This window comes from Rhinoraja longicauda, chromosome 27 (genome assembly GCF_053455715.1).
Source record: "Rhinoraja longicauda isolate Sanriku21f chromosome 27, sRhiLon1.1, whole genome shotgun sequence".
Taxonomy (NCBI): domain Eukaryota; kingdom Metazoa; phylum Chordata; class Chondrichthyes; order Rajiformes; family Arhynchobatidae; genus Rhinoraja; species Rhinoraja longicauda.
In genome coordinates this window covers 10,479,175-10,491,355 of record NC_135979.1, presented here as the reverse complement: position 1 = coordinate 10,491,355, position 12,181 = coordinate 10,479,175, and the positions used below count along the sequence as shown (strand labels likewise).

General features: G+C 46.1%; 1 protein-coding gene across 1 annotated transcript in view; it reads right to left on the bottom strand.

Moving 5' to 3' along the window:
• Positions 1-1,925: 1,925 nt before the first annotated feature.
• LOC144606597 (prolyl endopeptidase-like) overlaps positions 1,926-12,181 on the bottom strand; it is a 31,733-nt gene continuing 21,477 nt past the window's right edge. The window contains exons 10-15 of the mRNA XM_078422865.1: positions 11,875-11,978; positions 10,903-11,039; positions 8,766-8,860; positions 6,460-6,591; positions 3,384-3,540; positions 1,926-2,645 (exon numbers count right to left, since the gene is read on the bottom strand). Coding sequence (XP_078278991.1) covers positions 2,354-2,645; positions 3,384-3,540; positions 6,460-6,591; positions 8,766-8,860; positions 10,903-11,039; positions 11,875-11,978 — 917 coding nt within the window. The 3' untranslated portion in view covers positions 1,926-2,353. The remainder of the gene's footprint in view (positions 2,646-3,383; positions 3,541-6,459; positions 6,592-8,765; positions 8,861-10,902; positions 11,040-11,874; positions 11,979-12,181) is intronic.

Below are 12,181 nucleotides of genomic sequence, written 5' to 3'. Positions count from 1 at the left end.
ATCTGTGTTGGTTGAAGGATGATGTTAACAATAGACAATAGACAATAGGTGCAGGAGTAGGCCATTCAGCCCTTCGAGCCAGCACCGCCATTCAATGCGATCATGGCTGATCACTCTCAATCAGTACCCCGTTCCTGCCTTCTCCCCATACCCCCTCACTCCGCTATCCTTAAGAGCTCTATCCAGCTCTCTCTTGAAAGCATCCAACGAACTGGCCTCCACTGCCTTCTGAGGCAGAGAATTCCACACCTTCACCACTCTGACTGAAAAAGTTCTTCCTCATCTCCATTCTAAATGGCCTACCCCTTATTCTTAAACTGTGGCCCCTTGTTCTGGACTCCCCCAACATTGGGAACATGTTTCCTGCCTCTAATGTGTCCAATCCCCTAATTATCTTATATGTTTCAATAAGATCCCCCCTCATCCTTCTAAATTCCAGTGTATACAAGCCCAATCGCTCCAGCCTTTCAACATACGACAGACCCGCCATTCCGGGAATTAACCTAGTGAACCTACGCTGCACGCCCTCCATAGCAACGAAGGATCCCTGCTCTACGTTGAACAATGCCATAGGATTTATGAAGACAACTCAATGTTAAAATGCACCTCACATGTTTTCACTTCTTCTACCATCTTCTTGTCCTGCACTCAGTTTGCCATGTGACCCATGATATTATTCAGCTCTTTTGTCACGGTTTTGTATTTTCATTACACATTCTGCTTCATTCAGACTTTCATCATTTTGTTTCATCATGCGCTGCGTAAAGATTCTCTCATTTTTTTCTGAATCTGCATCAGTATTACGATCATGAGCAATGTTGCACTTCAGTGGTAAGAGTGAATGTGGCCTTTTGCAACAAGATACCTCACAATAATGGAAGTCACCCAAAGCTATGTAATATGGAATAAAATGAATTGGAGTAATTAAACCTAGAGTTGGGAGAATAAATGTTGGACAATAAGGGTAAATGTTCTGCTCTTTCCTCAAAGGGCCATGGGATATTAACATCTCCCTCAGCCATCCGAGAGTGCCACAACCTAAAGTCATACTGCACAGAAACTAGCCTTTTGATTCACCTTGCCCAAGGAGTCATTTGTACAAATCAACAATAAACCCATTTACCCACATTAGGTCCATAGCCTTTTACGCCTTGAGAATTCAAGTACATGTACAGATGCTTTTAAAATGCTGTGCGAATATCTACCTCCACCTCTTCCTCACACAACAATTTCCAGACCTCAATCCCCCTCCCTGGCTCCCCTCTCTCCATCCCCCATGTACTGCATATATGTTTGATGAGGAATCTGCCGACAGCATTGATTACGTCAAGATACCTGAACATGACAACGATTGATAGAAGGCAATAGAGGCTAAATGTACATATAACCTTTCAGTATGGCAACACTGCAAAATATTTTATACGCTCTGGATATGAAGTGACCATTGAATGAAAAACTGATGGGGGTTTAGAGGGATTGAAATCCTATTTACTAAAGCCTCCCTGAAATTCTTTGAAGGAAAATGGGTAGAAAAACTATGGGCTGGTAGGATGGGAAAATATAATTAGAGGATTGGGATACCACAAGTCTATTGTATCTATGTATGAAGCAGGTGATTCCCATGGGGCACACCGTTTGAACGGCCTCGTGTTCAAATATTCAATCATATTGTGCAGGAATTGGTTTCTCAAGTCGGCACTATATTGAGTCGAGTATGAAGACTTACTGCCGCTGACATGTAATCAATGCGATTCCAGCTTGCTCAGGGGGATTGAAAGACAGCTCAGGAGCAATGGGAACATTATCACAAGAAGTAAGTGCCTCATTGACTTCTTAAAATTAAGGGTCTGTCTTAATTATTGAAGATTGACTAACATGCTGTAGTTACTGGGCAACACGGTGGCGCAGAAATAGAGTTGCTCCCTTACAGCGCCAGAGACCCAGATTCGATCCTGACTACGGGCGCCATCTGTACGCAGTTTGTACGTTCTCCCCGTGACCTGCGTGGGTTTTGTCCGAGATCTTCGGTTTCCTCCCACACTCCAAACACGTACAGGCTTGTAGGTTAATTGGCTTGGTAAAAATGGAAAATGATCCCTATTGTGTAGGATAGTGTTAAATGCGGGGATCGCTGATCGGTTCGGACTCGGTGGGCCTAAGGGCCTGTTTACGCGCTGTACCTCTAAACTAAACTCAACGCGTCAGGCAAAGGAATAGGCAACATTTCGGGTCATGACCCTACTTCACACAAGAGTCAGCGGAGAGGGAAACTTGAGGTATGAAAAGGTACAGAACCTTTACTTAATTATCATTACTTGCCACCTTAATTGACTAATTATGTCCTTGATTGTCCTCAGTCCAGCCAGTCAAGCTTCAAGGTTTCAGCAATGAAGGCGAGGATGTCGGACTCTTCCTCGATCACCTTGCCAGTCGGTTTCCCCGCCCCATGCCCCGATTTGGTGTCGACACGTATCAGCAGGAGGTTCTTCTGACTGGGACTGCAGCCCACAGTCTGCTGCAGTGTAGCAATGTATTTCAGAGAGTGCAGGGGCACCACTCGGTCGTCATGATCAGCAGTCAGCAACAGTAGGGCCGGGTACTGGGTACCTCCTTCCGGCATCTTGATGTTATGGAGTGGAGAATATCTGCCAATAAAAATAGCATTCATTGTTAAAAGATTTCCTCCCCCACTTCCAATCACTTATATTCAGAGAGTTTTGTAACTGACTTTAATGTCAGTGGATAGACACAAAAAGCTGGAGTAACTCAGTGGGACAGGCAGCATCTCTGGGAGAGAAGGAATGGGTGACGTTTCGGGTCTAGACCCTTCTTCAGACTGGTTAGCGATAAGGGAAACGAGAGGTATAGATTCTTGATTAGTACAGGTGTCGGCGGTTATGGGGAGAAGGCAACTTTACTGACCCTTTATCATCGTCACTTTTTTGAATATCTTTCATTCATTGTTCTTTATATCTCTACGTCACCGTCTATATCTCTCATTGCCCTTATCCCTAACCGGTCTGAAGAAGGGTCTCGACCCAAAACGTCACCCATTCCTTCTCTCCAGAGATGCTGCCAGTCCCGCTGAGTATACTGCAGCTTTTTGTGTATATAGACAATAGACAATAGGTGCAGGAGTAGGCCATTCAGCCCTTCGAGCCAGCACCGCCATTCAATGCGATCATGGTTGATCTTTGGTTTAAACCAGCATCCGCTGTTCCTTCCTACCCACCCCGGAGAGAGGTGACGTCCATGGGGCAGTGGCGGCCATGAAGCTACTCCCTGCAGTGGTTAGTGCATGTTCATGCCAATGCCAGTCAATGCCAATCTCTTGCACATTGGTACGAGAGAACATGAGCAATCCAATCCCAAATCTTACTCACTTTATCAGCCACTCGAACTGCTCCTTCTTGTCGGAACAGCCATAATCAGAGGTCCATGCGTGGCCAATGGTGAACTTGTGAAACTTGAGCATGTCCATCACACCGACCTCAATGACTGCACAACCAAAGAGGTCAGGCTGCTGGTTCACACAGGTGGCTGCAGGAGAGAGGGCAGTAACAAAGCGTGTTCATCACTGGAGTTAACAGCAACAAACAACAGTTAACCAGAGGATTCATCACAGCCTTTCAATTAAACTATTTTTAAACTATAAACTTCACAACTTGCTCTGAATCAACGTCAGACTTTTGTATCTGCTCCCTTTCAAAGTCAAACAGTGCTTCAACGTCTGGTGCTTCTGGCATTGAGCTGGCCCTTTGCCCGTTTGCATGCTTCTCTTGTCCTTAGCTTAAATTAGTGCTCAGTCAAACCCGTTCCTCTTCACAGAACTCACACGCAGACCGAAGCTCTGGCCACACACAGTCTAAGTTGTCAGAGTGCTAGAGAGCACGGAACAGGCCATTTATCCCAACTAGTCCATACCGACCAAGTTGCCTACTAGGGCTAGTCCCATTTGCCTGTGTTTGGCCCATATCCATCTAATCCTTTTCTATCCATACACCTGTCCAGATGTCTTTTAAACCTTGTAATTGTATCCACCTCGATCACTTCCTCTGGCAACTCATTCCACGTACTCACCACCCTTTGTGTGAAAAGTCGATCCTCAGGTCACCTTTAAATCTTTCTCCTTTCCTCTTAAAACTGAGCCCTTTAGTTTTAGACTCCCATACTGTAACCATTCACCTAATCTATGCACGTTATACCTTTTTCTATACCTTTAAAAGGACACCCCTCAACTTTTGGCGCTCCAGTGGAAAAGGCCTTCGCTTATCTGGCCTTTCCTTACAACTCAATCTCTCCAGCCTCAGTATCATCCTTGTGAATCTTTTCTACACCCTTTCCAGCTTTATGACAATGTTTTTATACCAGTGACCAGAACTGCACACAATATTCCAAGTGTGATCTCACTGATATCTATTACAGATGTAACATGACATCCCAACTCTTGTACTCAATGCTGACTGATGAAGGCAAATTTGCCAAATGCCTTCTAAGGTTTCAACGGCCTTCTATTGTCACGTGTACCAATTAGGTACAGTGATATGTGAATTACCGTACAGCCATACGAACAAAAAGCAACAAGACACACAAATACATAAAAGTTAACATAAACATCCACCACAGCAGATTCCCCACATTCCTCACTGTGATGGAAGGCAAAAAAGTCCAATCCGCTTCCTCTTTATTTCTCCCGCGGTCAGGGCAGTCAAACCATCCGTCGGGGCGATCAAAGCCGGTGGTCGAAGCCCCCGAGTCGGGGCGATCGAAACTCACTCGTCGGGACGGTCGAAACTCCCGCGGCTTGGAGTTCCCGAAGTCTGTCTCTGACCAGGAATCGCGGGCCCCGCGCGCGATGTTAAAGTCCCGTAGGCACCCACGGTGAAGCTCTCAAAAGTCAGTCTCCAGTAAAGGCCGCCAACTCCTTGATGTTAGGCCGCAGTGCGGAAGGGGATACGATACGGGGAAGAAAAAAAACCGCATCTCCATGGAGGTAGGAGATTAGAAAAAGTTTCCGCCAACCCCCTCCCCCACCCCCCACATTAAACAAGCTAAAGAACACTAAAAACATACATTTAACACATACTATTTAAACACAAAGGAGGAAAGGACAGACTGTTGGCGAGGCAGCCATTGCATTCTACACCCTCCTTTTCACCATTTTCAGGTAACTATGTACATGTACCCTTTCTGTTTCTGTTCTACAACATACTCCAGGGCCCTGCCATTTACTGCCTGGTTTAACATGGACAAGTGCAAAGTGTTGCATTTTTGCTAGGTTAAATTCCATCTGATAATTCCTTAGCTCAATTCCCCAGGTGATCTAGATTCTGTTGTAATCTGAAGTAACCTTGTATTTCATGCTGACTCTCTGCTGGGCGATGTTAAAGAGCTGCAAATGCTCCACGCTGGCAAGGCCTAGCAAACACCCACATGCTGTCAGTATTCAGCCTCTGGTTACACATTGACAATTTCCATTTTTGCAAAGAATTTCTCTCACCTTCCTCCATAACCAAGTTCCTTGACTACAGGAATTAACTTTTGCTTCTTCTCCTCACTATATCCAAGGGTGGAGTACAGCTCTTTGTCTTCAAGGCGAGAGTTTGTCTTGGCAATGATGTGACCACCAAACAATCACCATGATAGTCGCGGACTTACACAATACGCATCGGGTAGTGCAGATAAGCACTTTGGGTCAGAAGTTTGGATTTAACTCTCATTACAGAGTCCTAAATGTACTAGTTAGGCTGTTGTTACTGTGCAATGCTGAGAGGCAAGGCATTGTCTTTCAAATAAGATATTAAACCATATTAAGTCTGGTTTGCCATCTCTGGTGGGTATAAATGATCCACTGGGAATACAAGAATGATCCTGGGGATGATCGGGTTTACATATGAGGAGCGTTTGAAGGCTCTGGGCCTGTACTCGCTGGAGTTTAGAAGGATGAGGGGGGATCTCATTGAAATCTACTGGATGGTGGAAGGCCTAGATACAGTGGACGTGGAAAGGATGTTTCCAGCAATTGGAGCATCTACGACCAGAGGGCACGACCTCAGAATAAAGCACACCTTTACAATGAGATAAGCAGGAATTTCCTTAGCCAGAGGGTGGTGAATCTGTTGAATTCATTGCCACAGATAATAGTCGAGGCCAAGTCTGGGTATTTTAAAAGCGGAGATTAATAGATTCTTGATTAATAAGGGTGTCATAGGTTACAGTGAGAAGCTCGGGGTTGAAAAAGAAAAATAGATCAACCATGACTGAATGGCAGAATAGACGAATGGCCTGATTCTCCTATGTCTAATGGTCTTGTGAACCACTTTGCATTATGAATATAAACTGGCTCCTGGTCCTCTCTTAGAATGAATGGTTCAGTCAATAGTGTAATAAATTCTGAGCTATCTTTGCCATACCAATCATAAACTCTCACACAAAACTAATCAGACTGGGGCTACGTACCAACAAGCAGGCCTCCATTTGAGCCTCCGTTGATGGTGAGCTTCTCCTGGCAGGTGAATCCTTCCTGGATCAGGTACCGAGCTGCACTCTGGAAATCATCAAATCCATTCTGCTTGTTACCTAGAATCCCAGCTGCAGAATGCAAGAAACAAAACTGGTTACACACGGGAGTGGGGGCGTGTCTGTGGGGTGGCACCAATACGGTTTCCCAGTTTCAGAGTGGGGGGGATCAAGCTGGACACCCTCAACAAATAAAAGACTGGACCCTGCTCTTGAAGCATTGAGCTAACATTCATAGCTCACTTGTTTCCACTGCAGGTATTTTGGAATATTAATGCCCCTCTTGATTCTGAAAGGTTAATATTCATCATCATATCATCATATATATACAGCCGGAAACAGGCCTTTTCGGCCCACCAAGTCCGTGCTGCCCAGCGATCCCCGTACATTAACACTATCCTACACCCACTAGGGACAATTTTTACATTTACCCAGCCAATTAACCTACATACCTGTATGTCTTTGGAGCGTGGGAGGAAACCGAAGATCTCGGAGAAAACCCACGCAGGTCACGGGGAGAACGTACAAACTCCTTACAGTGCAGCACCCGTAGTCAGGATCGAACCTGAGTCTCCGGCGCTGCATTCGCTGTAAAGCAGCAACTCTACCGCTGCGCTACCGTGCCGCCAATATTAAGTCCACAATGTTTTAGAATCAATTGATACAGTGATTGAGTGCAACCCCAATGAGGGCAACTGACCCACAACCACTAACCCACAATTGTAAAAGGACAGATGAAGCTCTCCTATCTAGGCTGAGGCCTATCCCAGGCAAAGACTCGTTAAAACCTAGGTAAAGGGCTGAAGACAGCTGGGCGAGGAGAGGGACGATCCGGATGGAGCCAGCGGCTGGAGGCCCTGCAGCAGCCTGGGGCTCGCCTGGATCGTGCGCCGCTCCATAAAACCAGGCAAGTGGACCGGACAGGATTTTGAAAATGGCACCACAACTTGGCAAATCTTGCACGAGGTCTCAGTTTATTTCTATACACTTTGCACTAGTTGGGGATTGTGCAATACTTAACTGAACCGCATGCAGAAAAATAAATTCACTGTAAGTTTGTACGTGTGATAATAAAGAGCCATTGACCACTGAAGACATGTAGCAGGTAAAAGCCACGAGGTAAGCAAATGCAGACCACTGGAGCTGCTGTGTCATGGCAAACAGCTCAAGTTTACCAGGCTGAATCAGGACCTGAATGTCATGAATGCATGGTACTCAAGATGACCTCCATGGTAGAGTGGAGCACGAGCAGCATGCTCTAAGGAGGTTATTTCCTGTAACAAATTCTCTCAGTCGCAGGTGAATATATCAGCTGCTCCTTCAGTATTACTGCGTCAGAAATTTGGAAATCTCAACCCAACTATATTATTGGATCACTACCATCAAAAGACCAAGGTGAGAAGGCGACACAGTGGTGCAGCGGTAGAGTTGCTGCCTTACAGCGCCCGGGTTTGATCCTGACTACGGATGCTTGTCTGTACAGTTAGTATGTTCTCCCCGTGACCTGCGTGGGTTTTCTCCGGGAGCTCCGGTTTCCTCCCACACTCCAAAGACGTACAGGTTTGTAGGTTAATTGGCTTGGTAAAATTGTACATTGTCCCTATGATGTGATGGGCAGTGTTAATGTGTGGGGATCGCTGGTCGCCGTGGACTTGATGGGCCGAAGGGCCTGTTTCCACGCTGTATCTCTAAACTAAACTAAAGCGTTGCAGTAACAAACTCACTATCGCCATGACATTCTCGGAGCACCAGGAACGTATACCAAATACTGGTCTTTCCAGCACCGCCCATATTATGAGAACAAATTTAGAAAGTTTAAATGATCCAATTGAGGCTAGTGAGAGCTATTAGGCAGCCAACCCACGGGGGGGGGCGGACCTAGGACCGACAGGAAGAAGCATCACCTGGTGAGAGGGGACACAGCCCCATGGTGACCGGGCACAGCCTGTCGGTGGAGGCGGCCTGAACAAAGCCCGGTCCCCAGGGACTACAACGTGAGCCGCAGAAACAGCCACGTCAACCGGGTGCGGTGGGTGAAGAAGGGGTCACTGGTGCATGGGGTGGCGGCGGAAGCCAGGGTTCTAAGTGGCCGGGAGGCAGAGAAAGTGGGGGGTGGCATTGGTCCGCTATAACCAAAATCCGTTATAAAGGGGTCCGTTTAAATGAGGGGTTATTGTACTTCAATGTACGGAATTAATAGATGTGTAGATGAAGTGAAGGTCAGAGTTTCAAGCAGCTCCTCCTACCTTGATGCCAGGTTTCTCCATATTCTCCACCTCCTCGCAAATTAGCTACGGCAAGAATTCCGCCCAGGTGCCTGATGAAAATCAGGTATGGCACGCTGGAAACGCAGGGAGGGAAGAGGAGCAATTAAATAAACCATCGGAATTGTAGGTCAACAACTGGGTGTTTGAACTATTCTGGGAAGAGTCAATTATCTGTATAGCATGGAAACAGGCCCTTCGGCCCACATGGCCCATACTACGTTAGTCCCATTTGCCCCATAGCCCTTTACACATTTCCTATCCATGAACTTGTCTAAGTGTCTTTGAAATAATATAATTCTACCTACCTCCACAATTTCCTTCGGCAACTCGTTCTGGATATGGAATGTCTGAGCGCAAAGATTGTCCCTGAGGTCCCTCTTAAATCTCTCACCACTCATCTTAAGCTCATGCCCTCTAGTTTTAGAATCCTCTACACGAGGAAAATGATTGTGAGTATTTACTTTATCATAAGACCATAAATGATAGGAGCAGAATTAGGCTATTCGGCCCACCAAGTCTACTCCGCCATTCAATCATGGCTGATCTATCTCTTCCTCCTAACCCCATCCTCCTGCCTTCTCCCCATAACCTCTGACACAAGTACTAATCAAAAATCTTTCCATTTCAGCCTTAAATATATCCACTGACTTTGCCACCACAGCTTTCATTGGCAAATAATTCCATAGATTCACCACCCTCTGACTAAAGACATTCCTCCTCATCTCCTTCCTAAAAGAATGTTCTTTAATTCTGAGGCTATAACCTCTGGTCCTAGACTCTCCCACAAGTGGAAACAACCTCTCCACATCCACTCTATCCAAGATGATCCTGCCCACATCAACCCCCTTTGCTCCAAAGGAACAAAACTCTGCCTAGCCAACCTCTCCCTGTAAATGCAGCCCACAAGCCTCTCCCTGTAAATACAGCCCGCAAGCCCGGCATTAGATAGTGTAGGAAAATAGCTGCAGATGCTGGTACAAATCAAAGGTGTTTATTCACAAAATGCTGGAGTAACTCAGCAGGTCAGGCAACATCTCAGGAGAGAATAAATGGGCGATGTTTCGGGTCGAGACCCTTCTTCAGACTGAAGAAGGGTCTCGACCCGAAACGTCACCCATTCCTTCTCTCCTGAGATGCTGCCTGACCTGCTGAGTTACTCCAGCATTTTGTGAATAAGCCCGGCATTAGATATGATCTAGACCTTCAAGTGCAAGTAGCTCACTTGGATTTGATGATTTTGAGCCTATCAATAATTACAATTGAACACTAAAACCATTTATGATGGAAATGCATTTAAACCGCAAACCCTTAATTGACAATTAAAAATAAATCCACAGCACCGTTAATGCTCTCAGGATGTTCCAAGGTGTTACCCAGCTCATGAAATGTCAGTGAAGTCAGCAAATGATTTAACTTGCAGGAAGCTATGGTGGCGCAGCGGTAGAGTTGCCGCCTTACAGCACCAGAGACACGGGTTCAATCCTGACTACGGGTGCTGTCTGTACGTTCTCCCTGTAACTGCGTGGGTTTTCTCCGGATGCTTCAATGTTTCCTCCCACACTCCAAAGACGTGCAGGTTTGTAGGTTACTTGGCTTCAGTCGACCGAAGGGTCTATTTCCATGCTGTATTTCTAAAGACTAAAGAAGCTCACATACAATAGACAATAGGTGCAGGAGAAGGCCATTCGGCCCTTCGAGCCAGCACCGCCATTCAATGTGATCATGGCTGATCATTCTCAATCAGTACCCCGTTCCTGCCTTCTCCCCATACCCCCTGACTCCGCTATCCTTAAGAGCTCTATCTAGCTCTCGTATTCAGAGAATTGGCCTCCACTGCCCTCTGAGGCAGAGAATTCCACAGATTCACAACTCTCTGACTAAAAAGGTTTTCCTCATCTCTGTTCTAAATGGCCTACCCCTTATTCTTAAACTGTGGCCCCTGACAACCATGAGATCAATGTACAGATAATCTGTCAGTGTAAACCACCATCTGCAATTCTCTCCTGCACACTATCATACTAGTTACTGATGGAATCTTGTGTTGTATGGGGAACCTGATCGTAGTACCCAATTGCGTTTAGCTTCGAGGCAGAGTTTAGTAGCACCAGCAACTTACTTGTAATATGGACTCAGAGATATGTTGAACCCTCCATAGCCGTACAGGAGCAATGGGTGAGAACCGTCCCGTTTCATCCCTTTCTTATGAACAATAAACATTGGTATTTTCGTCCCATCTTTACTGGGGAAAAAAACCTTTGTGAAGAAAGTAACGTCTGTGATATAGCAAGCATCCAACACCAAGCTAATCAGCAAGTACCTAAATGGCCATGCCTTGTGCAGAGCCAGCAACCCAGACATTCCCACATTCTCCCTCCATCCCGACCTTGCGAAGTCATAGTTCCAACATGTGGCAGGACCGCGCCAAGTCCTTGACCATCCTTGAATGGAGGGGAAACATGTTGTGGAAGGGTTAATGCGGAAGTGTGCATCACAGTTGATCAATTTTCCTTCTAAATGGCATTATTAATTGAAAGTGTTATCACAGGTGGATAGGTTGGCCAGGAAGGCATTCAATACATTGGCCTTCATCAGTCGGGCTATTGAGTATAGAAGTTGGGATGTTATGTGACAGCTGTAAAAGGCATCGGTGAAGACGCATTTGGAATATTGTGTATACTTTTGGTCACCCTGCTATAGGATGTTAGGATTAAACCCAGATCACTGAAGCTGAAGCTTTGAGGTACCTCTCTGGGGCTGAATGAGAAATAGCCTTTTCAGCTGGGTATCGGCCCCATAGCAGAAGCATCCACGTCGCGGGGCTGGAAACTGGAAGTGTCCTGAGCTAATTCTGCTACCACCATCATCTATTGTACGTGATGATTGTCGCCGGAAGCTTGTGCCGTTGTCAGGACGGACGAAGACAGAGATGTAACATTTGAAACATGGATGACGGACAGGAAAGAAGAAGAAGCTGGGTATCGACCAGATGCATCCACACTTGCCCACGACATGCTTGATTTGACCTTTCCTTAGGATCCCGGGACCTGCAAACAACTATTCACCTGTTTTCAGCAACTTAGCATCTCACCTGAACTGTCTGATAATCAGAGAAGTCAAATCCTTTGATCTCCACTTCCCTGAACACTTTAGGTTCCAGGACCTCTTGAGTCAGGTCGCAGTGGTAGATGATTCCTGGCAAAAAAAACAAAGAAAATGAACCCGTGGACAATTATCATGGTCCTTCTCTCAGTCGACTATTTCTCTTCTGTTTTATTCAGTCCCAGGATGTGGGGAATTGTTGGCACTCGGAATCCTTCTAGCGACCTCAAGTAAACACTTCCATGTGGAACCATGGTCACCTGGTGCTTCAGGGGGCAGAGTGACACGTTTCAAGT